Below are 19,984 nucleotides of genomic sequence, written 5' to 3' on the forward strand. Positions count from 1 at the left end.
CAACCGTTGAAGGTGATTACCACCTTGTCGTTGTGCTTCGTCGGGTTCGACAGAGACCTAACGGTGGACCAGCGCTTACTAACCCGAGATGTGAGGTTACAGGTCTTCAAATGCTCAACCCATTTAGTCCGCTTGTGTTGATCTACCAGTTGCCGGATCTCCAAATTGAGATCCCTTATGCGGGGATCCCCGGGATCGACCTGGCGTAGGTGGTCACGCTCGTTTGCTAAACTGGCTGTTTCGGCTGGGAAATTGGGGCGGATGTCCTTGAACCTTCCAGTGGGGATAAAGCAAGCCGCAGCAGCTGTAAGCAACTTGCGAAATGCGCGTTCACCTGCGCGCACATCAGTGGGGATGGGAAGAACGGCGAAGGTGTTTTCGGTGAATTCCTCGAAGCCGACTAAATTAGCCTTGTTAAAGTTAATGTAGGATCGGTGATTCGCGGAAACGAAATCTGCAGATCTCTCAATCGAGACGCCCATTATCGTGGTATGATGCAAGCGATAGCAAAGGTCGCCATGTTATGCTATTTATCAGACCAGCGCTAGCAATTGTTACGTCAGCGAGCTGCTGCAATTGCCCACTACCCTGGTGGGGGCGTCGTTTGTTTTTTAACAGTAATAGAAGTCCCGCCAGTGTAGGGCATATCACCGGTCATCTTCGTCTAGCTCATCTAAAGGTAGGCCCAGGAAACATGCTGTTTCGACGGGTTGGGTCCAGAGGGAGAGGGGTGTTAGATGAGTCGGTTTTAGAGGGCATGTGAAAAGGTGGTTAGTGTCGTGCGGGGTGCCTTTCCATGTTTAACCTGTTACAGTATCCAGAACGTAATTGTGCCAGTGATACACATGTCTCACGAGGAATCTGGAGCTCTTCAGCTGCTATAGGTGGTGGTTGGACTCCGATTACGGCATTCACAGGACGGGAGCTTAAGAAGGTGGTGACGGTCTCCCGGTGAATGTCGTTTATTTACTGTCTAAACACTGTCAGGTCCAGTAGATTTCGGTCAGTTTTGTCCTGGATTTCGGCGGCGTAGTTTAAGAGGTGTCTCCTGACGTGCCTGGGAGGCGGCTCAGGCTCAAGCAGGTGTCTGCAGGGTTGAAGTCTGCGGTAACATCCTAGCAGGAATTGCTTGCTGAGCAGTTTGTTATGCTCCATTACTGGAAGCATTTGTGCCTCGTTGTGAAGGTGTTGAACGGGGGACATCAGGAGGCAACCGGTCGCTGTCCGAATGGCAGTATTTCGGCATGTCTGTAGCTTTATCCACTTCGTGTTACTAGTTCCAGGCGACCAGACAGACGCAGCATAGTTTAGAACCAGCCGACCAATTCCCTTAAATATCGATAGCAACAGTTTTTTGTCTTTGCCCCAAGTGCTGCCGGCAAGCGATTTGAGGACCTTATTGCGATTTTGGACTTTAGTGGCAATTGCGGTTGAGCAAACTGTCGAAGGTTACACCCAAAATTTTGGGGTTGTTTACAGTCGGAATTGGTGTGTCGTCGACTTGTACCTTAAGGGACAGCATGACCTCCTTTGTCCAGGTGGCAAAGAGGATCGCCGTGGACTTAGTGGGGGAAAATTGGAGATTCGTCGCAGTGAATAAGCGAGAAAGGTCGGTGAGGTAGTTGTTCACTTTGGAACACAGGCCATCGATGTCATTGCCCGACGCTATTATCGTACAGTCGTCAGCGTATGAGACCAGGGAGACTCCCACTGGTGGTTGGGGGAGCTTCGAGATGTAGAAGTTGAACAGCAAGGGAGAAAGGACACCATCCTGTGGTACACCTTGCTTAATCTTCCTCTGCTTTGATGTTTGATCTCGAAAAATCACTGACGAGTCACGACCGCTCAGGTAGTTTGTTCAACCCTGGCGGGAGTGTCGACTAATAAATATCATCTAGTAGCGTGGAATGGCTGACTGTGTCGAAAGTCTTCTTCAGGTCCAGTGCTACCAGGACAGTCCTCTCGAAGGGGCGGTTTTGGTTAGGCCGCGGTTTATCTGGGCTGGCGGTGAGTGCAGTGGTGGTGCTATGCACTCGTCGGAAGCCGTGCTGATATGGGGCTGGGGCCAGGTGTTTCGTGAAGAGTGGGAGTAGGAGGGCTTCAAGTGTCTTCACTACTGGGCAAAGGAAAATTATCGGACAATAAGATTCCCCTTGGTTGGCGAGTTTCCCAGGTTTCAGTAGTGGGACCACTCTCCCTGCTTTCCACTTGTCAGGGATGATGAGAGTGGCCAAGGACAGATTGAAGACCATTGGGAGTAGAATTTCTCACAGGTGCTTCAGCATCAGCGCGTTTAGTCCATCAGAACCAATGGCTTTTCATGTTTTAGATTTATTTATGGTCCCCCGAACTTCATCACCGGAGAAAGCAAGTGGCGCACTGTCGTTCATCAGTTTGTCCAGCCCTCTGGTAGCACGACGCTTGGTTCTGTCGACCGGAGGATGCAGTATAAAAAGACGGCTAAAGTAGCTCACGCATCTCTTCGGGTCCGACGAAGTGCAACCGTTGAAGGTGATGGCCACCTTGTCGTTGTGCTTCGTCAGGTTCGACAGGGACCTAACGGTGGACCAGCGCTTACTAACCCGAGATGTGAGGTTACAGGTCTTCAAATGCTCAACCCATTTAGTCCGCATGTGTTGATCTACCAGTTGCGGGATCTCCAAATTGAGATCCCTTATGCAGGGATCCCTGGGATCGACCTGGCGTAGGTGGTCACGCTCGTTTGCTAAACTGGCTGCTTCGGCTGGGAAATTGGGGCGGATATCCTTGAACCTTCCAGCGGGGATGAAGCAAGCCGCAGCAGCTGTAAGCACCTTGCGGAATGCGCGTTCACCTGCGCGCACGTCAGTGGGGACGGGAAGAGAGGCGAAGGTGTCTTCAGTGAATTCCGTGAAGCCGGCCCAATTAGTTTTTTTAAAATTAAAATAGGGCCGGTGGTTTGCGGAAACAAAGTCGGCAGGTCTCTCAATCGAGCCGATAATGGGCAAGTGGTTTGATGCAAGCAATAGCAAAGGTCGCCATGTAATGCTATTTATCAGACCCGCGCTAGCTATTGTTAGATCAGTAGTGCGATTCACTAACTCTTATCGATTCGACAATTGTTATTTTTCTCTTCAGTATTTGTCGATTGCACTGTCAATTGTGCTATTCACTAACTTATGTTAACTAACACTGAACAGCTGTTTTCTTCTATTTATTCAAACTGATAGAGAGTGGCATCTTTGTCAAATTAAATGTCAGAATGAGCGAATAACATGAAGAAGAGAAACAAAAAAACATAGACGCCAAACTGTTAAATGCAATTGTGAGTGTTTTTTACCAATAATATGTGTACAAAGTAAGTACAATAAAATAACTGTTTATTTCAATTTATTGTTTTATTAATAATTTTTGTATATTGCTTTAGGATGACATCGACAGCTACCAAAAGAAGCCGTGCCACATCCGAGCAGCTAAATCGCCTGCTTGACTACCTAATGGAAGTCCCGGGTCTAGCAGGATCTAGGTTCCACAGCCTCCATGGTAAGTACGAGTGCGACAAAAAGTGGAGCGAGCTAGCAACAAAATTAAATAGTCTGGGTGGAGCAGTGAAGACGGTGAATCAATGGCAAACGGTAAGAAAATATTGTGTTATTACTTAAAAGTAGAGAGATGTTAATCATTTCCCTAAAAAGGTATGGCGGGACTTAAAAAGCCGCACCAGCATTAAAGCACGGAATCGGCGAAGGCAACAAGCTTTAACTGGAAACAGGCCAATCAGTGAGGAGCCCCTAACGGAATTCGAGAGGCGGGTGTCTGCTCTTATAGGGGAGGAGTATATGAAGGGCCACGATTCAACCCCTGAAAATATTCCACTGGAGGAGGTAAATTGCATGAAGTGTATGTTTTAAAGTGTAACTTACTGGTGTGTAAATTTTTAGGTAATCCAAATGGGTATCGAAGTGGAAGATGAAAGGGTGATTTCGGAAGCCCCGTCGCCTTTACGGACGCCACTGGCAGAGAATTTCACGCTGAGGTCAGGTAATTCCCATATCTCAGACAGGAGAACACCACGGGCGAGCTTGAAAAGAAAGCGCATGGAAGAAGACGGTAATGCTCGGAAGAAATTTTTGGAAATAGCAGAAAAACAGGCAGATGCACTAAAGGTAATTTCTTTTGAACTTAATGTAAAATAATTAATTTTATTATGTTTTTCCATTGGTGATTGTTTTTTAATAGATGCTAGCCCAGTCGAGTATAGAAACAGTAGAAGTCGCGAAACAACAAGCAGATGCTTTAAAGGTAATTTATTTTCAACACATAAAAGTGACATTTTATTAATTGTTCTTGCTATTTTTTAATAGATCTTAGCCGAAAGCAGCTCTGCAATTGCTCAGGCTAATAAAATGATGGCGGAGGCAATAGCCGTATTGGGGAATGGATTAAGCGCTACCGCAGAAGCATTCAACAATCTAACGAATGCAATCTATCGTATGTAGTCTAGAAACCAATCCCGCAGTTCCTTTTTATGTGCATATATACCAAATGTTTATTTTAGTACCTGAAGTTACTTTTTATTTGAATTTTATAAGTAAACAAGCTGTGGTAATGTTAAGTAACATTAATTAAATGAATTAGAATGTATTGTTTTCGTTTTTACAAATAGACTGACCTTTGAATTTATAAACCATGTGTACATACGCTTATGCATACCTATATACATAAATAGATTTATGTGCCTGTAACCTAAAACTGTATGTAAACTGAAGTTAAAGACTGAATTGTTTTTATTGAATCTGCATGTAATTTTGATCAGTAAAAGGTTTTCACAATAAATATGAAAATGTTTTAACTTTTTATACCCGAGTGTTCACATAGATATGTATGCGAAATGATTATGAGTGAAAATAGTATTTAAGTAAAAAAATTAGCAATCAGTCGGTCTTGGATGCGCTTTGCTGTTGAGGATGGTGCATCTTGGTTTACAAAAATGTCGTTTGTTCTGGGCTCTGTAAATTCATTTTCGGTCTGGTATATTCCTTCTCTTAAACGAATATTATGTAAAACTGAGCACGCGTTAACTACTTGTCCAGTAAATCCTGGATCGTACAAGAGTGTCCTTTGTTGAGACAAGCACCGCCACGTTGCCTTAAGAACACCAAAAAGTCTCTCAACTGGGTTACGAGCTTTGCACAATGCCTCATTGTACAAGAATTTCGGAGTACCTTCCGGTTGGTTTGTTAGAGGAGTCATCAGAAAAGGCTCCAAAGGGTACCCGGAATCACCTGCAGAGAATTTTTGATTTTTAATTCCCTTATTTTTATTTAAATATATTTATTAATAGATTAAAAAGCCTACCAATCAAAAACAAGTTATGGTTTCCAATTTCAAAATTCCGTTGCATAACCATTCGCGCCGCAGAGGAACTCCAAATGTATGAATCGTGCCGTGCTCCCGGAAATTTGGCATTTACGTTTAAAATTTTAAGTGTAGGATCACATATCTGTAAAACATTAAAAGGGAATCTTGATTCTTGAATACTTTACAAATTATGTTGTTACCATTTGGACATTAAGCGAATGGTAGCCGTGGTGGTTGACATACGCTTCTTCATGACGTTTCGGGGCCAAAATTGACACGTGCGTGCAATCGATAGCTCCAATGGTACCTCCCACAAACGGGGAGGTTGCTGAAGCAAAAATTTCTTTTGCCGCTTGCCGCTCCACTTGGGTCATGGGAAATCTCACCTTTGCGCAAAACATGGAGCTGTTGATTGCAGCTGTTACCCGATGAATGCTACGGCTAACGGACGACTGGCTCATAGATATTCCCCATTGCTCACCTACGGGTCGTTGATAACACCCGGTTGCAAAAAATCGCAGTGCAGCTAGAACCTAGTTGTATAAAGGCAGAATTTAGAACTGAATTAGCTTGAATGTTACCAAATTTACCTGTTTTTCAGTCGAAATCGCTGTTATTCTGGAACCTCTAAGATGGCTGTCAAGCTGCGAAACTACGTCCTCAGTCAAGTCTGGAGTTAAACGGAATAACTTCTGGAACTCCCCTGCATCCAAATCGAAAGGATTGTCCACATGCCGGAGCAAACTTCGATCAACTATTTGAGGGCTCACTTCCTCCTCTCCACGCGATAAATCGTAAGCCAAATACTCAAACGCCATACTCACGCTTTTTAAATAAGTTTTTTTTCATCTAATTTCACAGTTTTGATTAAAATCACTAATTCTTCTTTATCGTTTGATTTAACAACACCAAAATTATTGTCGTTTAGTTCGCGATAATCGACAGGTTAACCAAACAGCTGATTTTGTCTTGTCGATTTTCGTAATGAAATGGGTTACTGAATAGCAAAATCGTAAAAATTGTGGTTAAGGAAAGATAACAAAGCGAATATCGATAAAATGTGTTAGTGAATCGCACCACAGGCGAGCTGCTGCAATTGCCCACTACCATGGTGGGGGCGTCGTTCTTGTTGTTGTAGCAGTATCTTCGCCCTGTCAGTGTAGTGTAATTACCGGTCGTCTTCGTCTAGCTCATCTAACGGTAGGCCCAGGAAACTGGCAGTTTCGACGGGTTGGGTCCAGAGGGAGAGGGGTGTTAGATGAGTGGGTTTGATGGGGCATGTGAAGAGGTGGTTAGTGTCGTGCGGGATACCTTCACATGCTGGACATATGTATGTCGGGGCCGATTCTGGATAGGTAGGAGTTTAACCTGCTACAATATCCAGAACGTAATTGTGCCAAGATTACGCGGGACTCTCGAGGAAACTGGAGCTCTTCGTCTGCGATAGGTGGTGGTTGGACTCCGATAACGGCATTCGGGGGTCGGGAGCTTAAGAAGGTGGTAAGGGTCTCCCGATGAATGTCGTTAATTGCCTGTCTGTATACTGTCTGATCCTGGAGTGGTCTGTCCGTTTTGTCCTGGATCTCGTCCACGTAGTTGAGGAAATGTCTCCTGATGTGCCTGGGAGGTGGCTCAGGCTCGAGTAGGTGTCTGCATGGGTGAGGCCTACGGTGACACCCAAGCAGAAACTGCTTGCCGAGCATTTTGTTGTGCTCCTTAACCGGGAGCATGTGCGCCTCGTCATGCAAATGTTGGATAGGGGACATCAGGAGACATCCTGTCGCGGTCCTGATGGCAGTATTCTGGCAGGTCTGAAGCTTGGTCCACTGCGTATCACTGGTTCCAGGCGACCAGACAGGCGCGGCATAGTTCAGAACCGGTCGGCCTATTGCTTTGAAAGTCGACAGCAACATTTCTTTGTCTTTGCCCCAAGTGCTGCCGGCGAGCGACTTGCGATTCTGTACTCTCGTTGCAATAGCGGTTGTGTGCGCTGAGAAGGAGAGCCGCTGTCAAAGGTGACTCCCAAAATTCTGGGGTTGTATACCGTCGGTATTGGGGTATCATCGACGTGAGTTACGTCAGAGGCAGCTCCGACTTCACCAAAAATAAATATTAATTGGCAAAATTAATAAAAGGTCGATTACCCAACTAAAATTGTGCAATCGACACATTCTTAAAACTAACAAAAGCCAATGAACTATTTGTCGTTGACAAATTGTAACTAGAGACCTAAAGTAAACAATAAAGCCAATGAACTATTTGTCGTTGACAAATTGTAACCAGAGACCTAAAGTAAGCAATAAAGCCAATGAACCATTTGCCAACGACAAACTGCACACTTTAAGTAAACAATAAGCATTTTTAGAAACCAATAATATGTAAAGTAGAATAAGCACTTTTAATTGTCAACAAATATAAATTGCATTTTAAAAAGAATTGCATTCAGTTAGAATTAGAACTTGAAAGAATAAAGAGCTTAAGCTCCAAAAAATAATAATAAATTATTATTTTTTTTATAATAAGATCCTTAAGGATACGTAAAGGGCGCAGTCGACGGTAGGATCTAGCCCCGAAGGATTAGATCGAACGCAAATCCTTAAAAAAAAAAAGGACTTTTTAAACAAAAAATCTACAATAGAAAGAAAATTCTAAAATAAAAGTGAAAATCTAAAATAAAAGTGAAAACAAAACCTACAGAAGAAAAATATTATAAAAAAATTTTAACAAATAAAAATTTTACAATAATTAAACAACAATGGAAGCAGCAAACTCAACGGAACGAACTCCAAGAAATAGTTCAGCTAACGAATCAGCAGCTAATGAGTCACCAATAGCCATATCCGAAGTTTTAAAGGAAGCATCGAGGATAAAGGAGTACACAGGAAACAAGGGATATGCATTATCATCATTCATAAGAGAAGTCGAACTTTTCATCCCAATATTTGAAAACACCAGGCTACAAGAATACGTATTTCAACGGTGTATTGTTAACAAAATTCAAGGAGCAGCATTAGACGTCATACGAACACTGGGACCCGATCCATCCTGGCTACAAATCAAAAAGGAGTTAATCGCGAACTTTGGCGTTAGAGAAACTTACTACCAACTATACCATCAAGCCCTTTCAACAAAAAATTACAATGTAAGTCAATATTATTTTAATTTAAGTAATATTTTAAGCAAATTAAATGAAAAATATGAGCAAGACGTAGAAAAACCTAGTGAATTTAATCCAAAAATAAATGAGTCTATGATTTTAAAAACTTTTTTAAATAACATTCCACCTTACATGTCGAGTATTATACACAGTAGGGATATTCATAATATCAGATTAGCATACCATACCTTAGAAGAAACAGGAATAATAAGACAGAATACCAGCAATAGACATATGGAATACAGGGAATCTAACTATATAAAACAAAACAGACAAGCAAATAATTTCGGACAGTTCAAAAAAACTAATAATTCAACACAGTTCAGACAGATAAATACAAATAACTTAGATCAATTTAGACAGACAAACAGTTCAGGACAATTCCGTCACTCAAACCCATCTAGATTCGAACAACACGGACAGACATCAGGACGGACGGAAAATCCATTCAGAAAAAATTCTTATAATCATGTAGAACCAATGGACGTTGATCATATCGAAGGAAATTTTCAGTCACAAGTCTCAAAACAAACTTACCGATAATAGAATTAACCGTTCAAAACATTAAAATCAGGTGTTTGATAGATACCGGATCGTCAACCACATTGTTAAACGAAAACCTACTTCCAAAACATAAACGTAAAAGATTAGATAAACCCTTACTCTTCAAAACATTAAACGGACAAATTAAAGTAGAATATGAAATAATTACGGATGTTCCAAAAGAATTTAATGACGACAACTTAATGTGTTGGAAGTTGACCAATTTCAAAAATAAACCATTCGATGGCCTCATAGGACAAAATATTCTTAAAATACTGAAAGTAAAGTAAATCAATATGGGTGAGGAACATATTGAAGTAAACGGAAATATAATAAAATTTTGCAATACTTGTCCATATGAATATGAAAATATTCATACGTTAGAATGTTCAAGAATTGAAGAAACAATTAATAAACTCTCAAGAGATAGCTTGGACAAAGAAGAAAGTAGGGAATTAGAAAACCTACTCGAAGCAAACAAAGATTTGTTTTTTCAAGAAGGTATGACACTAAGTCATGCTCATGAAGTCCAACACGAAATCATCACAAAAACCAACAATCCTGTATATTCTAAAATATACAGATACCCTCAAGTCCATGAAGAGGAGATCAACAGGCAGATGAAGGAGATGCTTCAACAAAATATTATAAAAGAAAGTAGCTCTCCCTACAACTCACCAATTTGGATAGTTCCAAAAAAAATGGACTATTCAGGAAAAAAAAGTGGCGTATAGTCATAGACTACCGCAAACTTAACGAAATCACAATAGACGACAAGTTCCCAATACCCAATATCGAAGGTATATTGGACAAATTGGGGAAATCACAATACTTTACTACCCTTGATTTAGCGAAAGGCTTCCACCAGATCCAAATAAAAAAGGAGGACAGAAAAAAGACGGCATTTTCCACCCCATTAGGCCACTACGAATTTATTCGTATGCCTTTTGGACTAAAAAACGCACCATCTACATTCCAACGACTAATAAACTAAGTGCTAAGAGGGCTAGTAAACCAAATATGCGTAGTTTACTTAGATGATATCCTTATTTTCAGTACAAGCTTGGAAGAGCATGAAACAAACATTCGAAAAGTATTTGAAAGACTAAGGGAACATAACCTCAAAATCCAGGTAGACAAATGTAAGTACTTTTCGAAAGAAACAGAATATTTAGGTCATATTCTAACCACAGAAGGCGTCAAACCGAACCCCTCAAAAATAGAAAGTATTCAAACACTAAAGCTTCCTGAGACACAGAAACAAATTAAATCCTTCTTGGGAGCTACCGGCTATTACCGAAAATTTATAAAGGATTATGCGAAAATAGCACATGGTATGACAAAGTGTTTAAAGAAAAACGCTAAAGTGAATAAGAATGATCCTCAGTACATCGACGCATTCCAAAAACTAAAAAGACTATTAGTAAACCCACCAATCCTAAAATACCCAGATTATTCAAAAAATTTTAAATTGGTAACTGATGCCAGCGATTATGCGATAGGTGCAGTGCTTATGCAGGGTGAGCATCCTATTAGCTATGCCAGCAGGACCCTCAACGAGCACGAAAGGAAATATGCTGCGGTCGAAAAAGAACTTTTGGCAATTGTTTGGGCCACAAAGTATTATGGGCCATATATTTACGGAAGGCCTTTTGAACTTTTAACTGAGCATCAGCCTTTAGTCTGGCTGCATACTAAACATAAAGGAAAAGATATCAACCCCAGACTACAAAGATGGTTAATGGAACTAGGCGAATATAACATAAACATGAACCACATTAAAGGCAAAGAGAATAAAATTGCAGACTTTTTGAGCCGAATTGATTCTAATACAGGAGAAATCTATGCAGTTAACGACGAGGACAATATAAGTACAACAGCGACAATCCATTCGCAACAAGAAGAACAAAATGACCATTTCCCAATTTTAGATACGGTCGTAAACAGGTTTATGACTCAAATAATATTAGCAGAATACAAAACAAAGGAAATAGAAATTATTCACGGAAAAAGGAAAATTTTTGTCAGTAGAGACGATATCGAGTCAAACTTCATGACCGACATTTTTAGAAGATTCTTAAAAAATGGTAAAGTAGGAATTTTTTCTGAATTATCTGACGAAAATTATAATCAAGTTCAACTAAAACTGATTGACCTTTTTGGCAGCAGTATACAGTTCTACAGGTGTAGCTATCATGCAAAAGATATGGCTAACGAAGATGAGACATATAAACAAATCGCTAAATACCATAAACTTGAAACAGGTCACGGTGGTATAACAGAAAACTATGAAGGACAAAAAAAGAAGATTTATTTTAAAAACTTGAAAACCTTGGTTCACAAATATATTAACAATTGTGATACTTGTAATAAATCAAAATACGATCGTAAACCTATAAAACCGAAATTTCATATTACTGAAACTCCATCAGACGTTAATCAAATTATACATCTAGATGTATATACAATTAAGAGACACAGTTTTATAACATTCATAGACAAATTTTCCAAACATGCAATTGCAATATATTTAGAAGATAGAAACAGTACAACAATTGTTGAAAAATTAAGAGAATTCCTATCAGTTAGAAGTAAACCTCTCAAAGTAATCACAGATAACGAATTTAATTCTACCAATGTTAAAGATTTTTTTAGACAAGAAGAAATTGAGGTTCATTTTACTAAGCCTAACAATCACACTGGAAACGCGGATATAGAAAGATTACACAGTACAATTTCAGAAAAATATAGGGGATTAGAATCTGACAATTCTTCACTTTCAACACAAGAACGAATTTTTAAATGTGTGGAATGGTATAACAAGTCTATTCACTCTGTGGTTAAAGAAAAACCGATAGATATCGTAGAAGGAAGAGTAGACAAAAGTGTAATAGAACACAGAATAAAGGAGGCAAAACAGCGTATAATTAATAAGAGAAATGAAAACAGGGAAAATTACGAAAGGACAGATGAGGAAGGTTTTGTTAAAAACTACAAAACAATAAGACATAAATACGAGCCTCGTTATCGTAGGTTAAAATTAGCAGGCGTACACCCTACAAATATTAAACGTAGAAATAAATTTTCAGGTCAAATGGACATTAACCGTTATACTAACGATTTTACTACCAATGACAATGGCATCCTTGACAATCCAACCAATTAGCAATTCTAATGGCTTCGCAGAAATTAAATTAGAAGAAACACAAATAATATTAAATTATAACAAAATTATTCATATAATTGATATTAAAGAAATAATGGAAATAGTTAATAATTTAGAAACAGAGATAAAACAATTGCACCCTACTAAAAACAAAATACTTCTCGAACATGAGCTAGAAAAAATTAAAGCAAGGGCACAAACTTTACATAACAACAGGAATAAAAGAGAATTATTTAATGCAATAGGCTCAGGACTAAAGTGGATTGCAGGAACAATGAATGATGACGACCGAATAGATATTGAGGAACATCTAAAACTGATAGACGAAAATAATCACAAGACAATAAACAACCTAAATAAACATATATACATAAATGACTATTTTAATCAGACATTAAACAGACTTAAATCAACAATAGACATTTTGCTCAAATTAAAGATTCTATCGGACAATTTAGAACACATTCAAAATAATATATATTAGTTTCCGCAAAAATTAACGTAATGACTAGCAACATTTTAACGAACAAAGAAATTAACGATTTTAAAATAGATTTTTATGAACTTCAGTACATGCAACTAGGAGTCGCAAAGTACAAAGAAGACAAGATAATATTTGTCATCAAATTTCCAAAAGATACATTTACTGTTAAGAGATCCCTCATTACACCAATCCCAGACACAAATTTCACACAGCTAAACTTTAAACCACAAGAAGTTATACACTATAATGGAGAAGTTTATGAATATAAGCAAAACCCTAACATAAAAGAAACAAAAAAATCTAATTTGTGCATTTATAAAAATAATTGTAAGAAAATAAGAGAATACAAAAAAGAAATTATTGAAATAGAACCAGGCTTACTCCTTTTAAAAAATTCAAATGGAAGCATTGTTACAAGTAATTATGACGAAAGAAATCTTTCAGTTAGCAAAAACTATCTATTTACATTTCATGATTGTAAAATAAATATTGATAATGAAACATTTGTTAATTCAGACAAAACGTACAAAGATCATTTTATCATACCATCAAAGAAACAAATGGAATTTGATGTTATAGAACCTACATTCGATGAAATAGTTTTAAGTGAAATTGAAAATGTTAAAGAAATAGAGGAATTAAAATATCATAAAAAATATAGCAATAAGTCAATTCTCACCATATTTATAATTATAACTGTACTACTTTTGTTGTTCACAATGGTCATTGGCTATATGGTAAAAATTCAAAGAAAACTAAAAGAAAAAATTCAGGAGAATTTTATTACAAGGGGGGAAGGAGTTACGTCAGAGGCAGCTCCGACTTCACCAAAAATAAATATTAATTGGCAAAAATAATAAAAGATCGATTACCCAACTAAAATTGTGCAATCGACACATTCTTAAAACTAACAAAAGCCAATGAACTATTTGTCGTTGACAAATTGTAACTAGAGACCTAAAGTAAACAATAAAGCCAATGAACTATTTGTCGTTGACAAATTGTAACCAGAGACCTAAAGTAAGCAATAAAGCCAATGAACCATTTGCCAACGACAAACTGCACACTTTAAGTAAACAATAAGCATTTTTAGAAACCAATAATATGTTAAGTAGAATAAGCACTTTTAATTGTCAACAAATATAAATTGCATTTTAAAAAGAATTGCATTCAGTTAGAATTAGAACTTGAAAGAATAAAGAGCTTAAGCTCCAAAAAATAATAATAAATTATTATTTTTTTTATAATAAGATCCTTAAGGATACGTAAGTCGTGCACCTGAAGTGGCAGCATGACCTCCTTTGTCCAGGGTCGCCGTGGATTTAGTGGGAGAAAGTTTTAAGTTTCTCGCAGTGAAGAAGCGAGAAAGGCTGGCGAGGTAGTCGTTTACTTTTGAGCATAGGCCATCAATGTCATTGCCCGACGCCATTATCGTGCAGTCGTCGGCATATGAGACCAGTGAGACTCCCTCTGGTGGCTGGGGGAGTTTCGAAATATAGAAATTAAAAAGCAAGGGTGAAAGGACACCACCCTGCGGTACTCCTGGCTTTATTTTTCTCTGTTTTGAGGTTTGGTCTCGAAATACTACCGACGAGTGACGACCACTCAGGTAGTTCGCGGTCCACCTCTTCAGCCCTGGCGGGAGTGTCGACTGTAAAATGGGGGCGTCGTCGTTCACAGTGCTGAATGTCGAAAGATCGTGATGCGCATTAAGGGGACAGGTACCTCTAAAATTTCAACAAAACAAATTGTTTTTTTCATCAAATGTTAATATAATCCTTTAAGAATAGGTCAAACAAATTTTGGAACGTAAATTTAAGTATTTCTTATATTATAAATCGTCAACCGTGACGACTCTGTTCTTTACGTTCGAGCGCTGGGAGAGGTATAGTTACGTTGTATTAAAACTTTAGACGCGTTTTTCTCAAAACTATATATTTCGAATTGGCGTACACGATAACTCGAAAAGTTATTGACTGATCTCCCTGAAATTTTGCACACATCTTTTTTATTATATTACTTTCTATGTGATTTTAAAAGTTTTCGAAAAAATAACTTTTTCGAAGCAAAAATAGTAGGACAATTCGCCCCTCCGCGATTTTTTGTTTAATTTTTTTTTTAATTCATATAGAAATTATGACAAAATACAAAAAAAATTTTGGTTTTTTGTATTTAGGTCACTGACGCCGATGCTACAATGCCCGCCGATTGAGAAGCCCCGCTGCCACCTTCCTGGAAGAATTGAGTGTACATCCGCCATTTTAAATGATTACACTAAAAAAATTTATATTATTTTAATGTATAAACTGTATGCCAATTTTGAAAAAATATATTGGCTTCTTAATTTTAAATATTATTATTATTATTATTTAGTGACTGGTATGAATACCAGTACTAAAATTATGTTTGAGCATTGGCTGCAGAGGCCATCAGCTCTGTGTCGTCTGTGGGTGTCTGGATTATTTGTTATATTGTCATTTCGATAGTTTTAATGAATTTGCTTATTTTTTCAAAATAAGTTTAATTAAAATCAGGGAAAATATGGCCGTTTACAGGTATCTGTCCCCTTAAAGACACCTACAACAAATCGGTTTTAACCTCTGATGAGGGCACCTATGTCAGGCTGATATCCTGCAGGCAGCAGGTGACAGGGGGGGTATGTAAATATTATATATTTTTAGCTCGGCATCGCCTGTCCGGACAGTTATACCTTCACATTCTAAGCTGCTGTCCCTGCGGTGGATGCCTTCGTCAATGAGACGATACTGTACTGTGGGTGGACTATGAAAGCTAGGCCACCACCATTGTCTCGCTCGCGATCGTGTCTGTGCACGCTTTAGCCATCCCTGGTGATCAGGGAGGACCTAGCGTGCAGCTTGTTCTGTGTCGGCTCATAAAGTCTACTATCTCGTCGACCTTACTCGTAAGTCCGTTGCAGTTGTATTGTAGAAGCTTAAAGCTTCTAGATAAGGCAGTTGTAACACGCGGAGTGAGGGACGCGTGTGGTTGCCTACGTTGGACCTGATGCGTAGGCGGAAACATATCCGAAAGTGACAACAGATAGGCTCCTTTCCGTCGAGGAATGGGTTGTGGTGGCGGTTGGAGGTGCCAGCCTATCAGAGGGGTAGTAGCCGCTGAGGCAACAGACGCCTGCTGGCGGGAGCAACACATGGCCACATACCGTGTGGACCACTCCCTATGAGACTTAAGGTCTGAACAGGTCTTAAGGTGGCTCCACCCGCTGCACTTGTTGCACCTAACCGGAGTTGCTCCTGTAACGTAAGGGGTGGGGTGATAGACTGTTCACTAGACAGGGCTAGTTTACTGGGTCGGCAGCCCTTGGTCGGAAAAACTCCGAGTCATTCCGGTAACGCAGAACCGGCTGCCATGGGAATGACCTCAGGCAGGTATCACATGTGGGTTGCGTTAAGGAAGTCATTTCATCCCGTGTGAGCCTTGTAACATTCCTGCACTATATATATGTAGATGTTTAATTTTTATTTTGTGGAGCTGAATCCGATAACATAAATGAAGCTTTTTGCGGATGTACAGGGTGGGCCATATAGCGTTTGCTTTTTGAACCACCTTTTTTTTTTGAGAATGGTAACACAAATGACATGTCAAATGTGTTCATAATTTACTTAAAGGTTTGACATTTACGAAATGGGACGCTACACGCTTGAACAAAATTGGGAAATATTGAAAACCTATTTCCAAAGTGATGAGTCTTCTTCTTCTTTTCTGATTTTCACATCGGTGGCTACGTCAATAAGCAAAATTGTCGGATTTGGGGCTCAGAAAATCCACACGTTACTGTAGAGAAGCAAATGCATCCACAACGAGTCACTGTTTGGTACGGTTTTTGGTCTGGCGGCATCATCGGGCCATTTTTTTAGAAAATGAGGGAGGAGCCGCGGTTACGGTAAATGGCGAGCGTTACCGTGATATGTTCAACGAGTTGTTTCGAAAAATTGAAGAGGATAACATGGACGACATTTGGTTTCAACAGGACGGTGCAACTTGTCACACTGTCAAAGTTACACTCGAACTTTTGGCTACCGTTTTTGAAAACCGAATAATCAGCCGAAATTCTGATATCAATTGGCCGCCTCGGAGCTGTAATTTAAGCCCGTTGGACTATTTTTTTGTGGGGAGCCGTTAAGAGCCGTTAAAACACGAAATCGAAGTTGCCATTCATGAAATTGGAGCCCAAACAATCGAAAATGTGCTTAAAAATTGGGTTGATTGAATGGCCTACTGTAAAGCCAGTCGTGGCAGTCATTTGAACGATATTATTTTTTTTTTCATAAATGACAATGTTCAATCTTCAAAATAAATAAAAAAGTTTGAAAAAATATTGATTCGTTTGTTTTTTTATAGCCGATTCAAAAAGCAATGTTTACATGGCCCACCCTATATTTACTTTAACTCCATTTTAACTAGTATGAATAAAAACTGATCATGATTGCATAATGTTTTCAATACCTTAGTGTTATTTCTTACCTCTGAAAACTCAAAAAGTTTGAGATAAATACAAATTTTATCTGGAGTTCAAGCAAGAATCCATTGTCCAAAAGGTCAGGTAGTTTAGTGTTTACTACCTCGAAAAAAGAACTATACTTGTCGTAGTTCATATTGCTAAATGTGTCCATTCCCAAAGCAATTAAAAGGTCATAACTTGGATTCATGGCACCCAAATTGGGATTTGTTAGTTGCTTTAGGATGTCAATCCTTTCCAATTTCGAAATGTTTACAAATACGCTGCTATGCATGTACTTGCTTTGTTGTGAATATTCGCTGCTGCGTACTAAAATAAATGTCAAAAGGCTGCAATTCGATGAAGGCACGAGTGCAAGAATACCAAGATTTGAAGTGTCCAAGTCGACTTCAATACTTTTTTTAGTTATTCTTAACGCATAGTCATCCACGACATTTACTTTGAAATAATGCACAGAACTCGTAATGGTAGTTACAATAAATTCGGAGGAAGAAATATTTTGTACATCTATTCAAAATAAGATATATGTCAATATTTATATTTTTTGTTATAAACATCTTTATTTTACCTGTAACTTTTATTCCCCCGAAGGACAATTCTTTAGAGCAAAGAACTTTGCCTTTTGCATTCAACATGTATACTAGTATATGAGAACCTTTACTAAAAACTACCAGATATGTACTGGAGGTTAACTTGTTTACAAGAACTTTGCTGCAAGCCATATTATCTCTCTTCTTCCATAGAGCGTCCATCGGTGATAGTAAAGGCAAATTACTTGTAGATTTGTGTAAATAAAATAGTTGCAAAATGCCATCTTTACAACTAACTAGCACATAATGTTCAAACGAAATTATATCACATATTTTTTCGAGTTTGGTTTCGGTTATGAAAAATTGTCCCAACTTTACAATATACGCATTACGGAACATAATAATTGCAACATAGCCGTTATCGAAGGACACAAACAACAATGGTTCTGTTTTATGCCAAGCGGCTGCAGTGATACAGCATTCGATTGCACTTTTACTAGCTTTGAATTCCAATGACAGTGTCTCGTTTGAGAGGTATTCATTTACATTACATATTTCACTCCACTGACGACTTGGAGCTGCCATTTTCCTTAGTATTCGGCACAATCCGTTTACAGTTACAATAACAGCAATCGGGTGCTCTTTCGGTGAATGGCATGGAGCCCGTTTAAATTGTAAAGCACTTGTTTTTGGAGATTCATAAGAAAAATGAGATACATATGCCGAATCCAAGGTCAGTCGTTGTTGCTCTAGTGAATTGCAATTATTATACGATTTTTTCAAATCAGCTTTCTTCAACGAGTCAAAGACATGGTTTTGAGGTATTTCAACATAGTACAAATTGTATGGCAAGTCAGTTAACACTGCAGATGAATCCAAAATATCCAATATAATGAGTTGGTTATTTGAACATTGTAAGGCTATATGATTTTCGCTGGATATTACGCCGAATTGCACACATATGTCTTGTTTAATCTCCGAGAAATGTAATTTTGTAAGTTCTATCGGGGGCATATCCTCTGGATACGACATCTAAAATGTGAAAAAGAAACAAAATGGTCATAATTCTCATAAACTGAAAACATGGGAAAATTGGTAATTATCCAATTTGTGAGGCAACTGGATATGGAATAAAAGTGATACCGTTGGAAATTTCAAGACCTCTCCTATGCACTTTTAGCTGAGGAATCTTCTGGTTTTCGAGTTATTTGAAATTACGTTTTTAAATTGGTTAACCACACAACGCCATTTTCCTGTGAAGGCAAGCATTGACCTCAATTATTTTACTTTCATACACACTTTATTACTTTTAAACTGTTACTATTCCTTTATTTTGATCTATATTCATAAAAAACAGTAACAGAATTATAGAATCATTTTAATTAAACACTACATAGATAATAAGAAACGAAACTGTTTCATTTTGAGAGAGAGCGCGCCCAAGGGACGTTTCAAACTTAGCAGCACTCACACATTATGGGATTTTGAACAGCTGATGGGCGAAATGGCAGGGTGCCAGAAGAAACGCGCCAAAAATAACTGACGAAAACTATTAGTTTTTTGCTTAATGGAGAAATTACGTGTTGAAATGTTTATAATTATTTGTAATGTAATTAATCCAAAGCTCGTTATATATTTTTGACTTCTACTTTTAATTAGTCTTATGTACATAATGTATATTTATTGACAACTGTGTGTTGGTTTATGTAAATTTGTATATACGTAAATATTCTATGGTTGAAAAGCATAGGTAAGGGAAATGAATTTGAGTTTGAGATATTTTACAAAAATTAAAGGTAATCTGCTTTAACTTATTCTGTTCGTGGTTTGAGCATTTGTTTTTTTTTTTTTGTTACCCACTTTCTGTGTTATATTAAAAAATTGCAATATGTCATGTTTTTAATTATAACTTATGTTTTTCGGGTTCCTTACTTTATTATTATTAAATGACTTATGACTATCAGTTTTTAATAATATCATTTACATATAAATTTGTAAATTTTTTGGTTATATATGTACATATTTCATACGGATTGTGCTTATTTGTAGTATATGCAGGTGTTTACGAGTGATATAAGGCAATTGGGCAACGGCACACTAAATACTAACCTCAATGGTGGTGTGGAAACTAAAAACTCCAAACTTTTGTTTCAAAAATACCCAATTCATGTTTCTAACGGTGTGGCAATATTAGCACATTTTATAAAAAATGCACATTTTTCAGCGCTCTCACGAGAAAAAGAGTTTCCCATCTAGTCATCTATGT

General features: G+C 38.3%; 3 protein-coding genes across 8 annotated transcripts in view; 1 reads left to right on the forward strand and 2 right to left on the reverse strand.

Moving 5' to 3' along the window:
- The window catches only part of LOC128861158 (uncharacterized), a 114,861-nt gene extending 95,676 nt beyond the window's left edge, over positions 1–19,185 (reverse strand). For 3 of the 6 annotated variants that reach the window (XR_008454342.1, XM_054099082.1, XM_054099077.1), the window contains exons 1-3: positions 18,937–19,184; positions 17,757–18,750; positions 17,194–17,695 (exon numbers count right to left, since the gene is read on the reverse strand). Coding sequence is in view for 5 of the 6 variants with exons in the window: in XM_054099082.1 (XP_053955057.1) it covers positions 17,194–17,695; positions 17,757–18,750; positions 18,937–18,987 (1,547 nt within the window). In the remaining variant the exon portion in view is untranslated. Of the gene's footprint in view, positions 1–17,193; positions 17,696–17,756; positions 18,751–18,861 lie in introns of all 6 variants that reach the window. The other 3 variants (XM_054099081.1, XM_054099079.1, XM_054099078.1) reach the window with 3 other exon arrangements.
- On the forward strand, positions 3,380–4,538 carry LOC128861161 (uncharacterized). The gene is made up of 5 exons (XM_054099087.1): positions 3,380–3,614; positions 3,675–3,863; positions 3,921–4,145; positions 4,219–4,281; positions 4,344–4,538. Exons 1-5 carry the CDS (start codon positions 3,408–3,410, stop codon positions 4,476–4,478), a joined length of 819 nt encoding a protein of 272 aa, XP_053955062.1. The 5' UTR covers positions 3,380–3,407; the 3' UTR covers positions 4,479–4,538.
- Positions 4,560–7,549, reverse strand: LOC128861160 (putative nuclease HARBI1). Its single transcript, XM_054099086.1, has 4 exons — positions 5,931–7,549; positions 5,541–5,873; positions 5,338–5,482; positions 4,560–5,264 (listed from the first exon to the last, which is right to left on the reverse strand). The coding sequence occupies exons 1-4, from the start codon at positions 6,156–6,158 to the stop codon at positions 4,894–4,896; spliced, it is 1,077 nt and encodes a 358-aa protein (XP_053955061.1). The 5' UTR covers positions 6,159–7,549; the 3' UTR covers positions 4,560–4,893.
- Positions 19,186–19,984: the final 799 nt, after the last annotated feature.

Source organism: Anastrepha ludens, chromosome 4 (assembly GCF_028408465.1).
Source record: "Anastrepha ludens isolate Willacy chromosome 4, idAnaLude1.1, whole genome shotgun sequence".
NCBI lineage: Eukaryota > Metazoa > Arthropoda > Insecta > Diptera > Tephritidae > Anastrepha > Anastrepha ludens.

Excerpts from the sequence above, each read along its gene's own strand:
- LOC128861160 (XM_054099086.1), bottom strand. The coding sequence starts at position 6,158 with ATGGCGTTTGAGTATTTGGCTTACGATTTATCGCGTGGAGAGGAGGAA. Across the intron at positions 5,483-5,540 it reads ATTCGCTTAATGTCCAAATG|ATATGTGATCCTACACTTAA; the intron begins GTAACAACATAA and ends AATGTTTTACAG. Across the intron at positions 5,265-5,337 it reads CCATAACTTGTTTTTGATTG|GTGATTCCGGGTACCCTTTG; the intron begins GTAGGCTTTTTA and ends AATTCTCTGCAG.
- LOC128861161 (XM_054099087.1), top strand. The coding sequence starts at position 3,408 with ATGACATCGACAGCTACCAAAAGAAGCCGTGCCACATCCGAGCAGCTA. Across the intron at positions 3,615-3,674 it reads CGGTGAATCAATGGCAAACG|GTATGGCGGGACTTAAAAAG; the intron begins GTAAGAAAATAT and ends TTCCCTAAAAAG. Across the intron at positions 3,864-3,920 it reads AAAATATTCCACTGGAGGAG|GTAATCCAAATGGGTATCGA; the intron begins GTAAATTGCATG and ends GTAAATTTTTAG.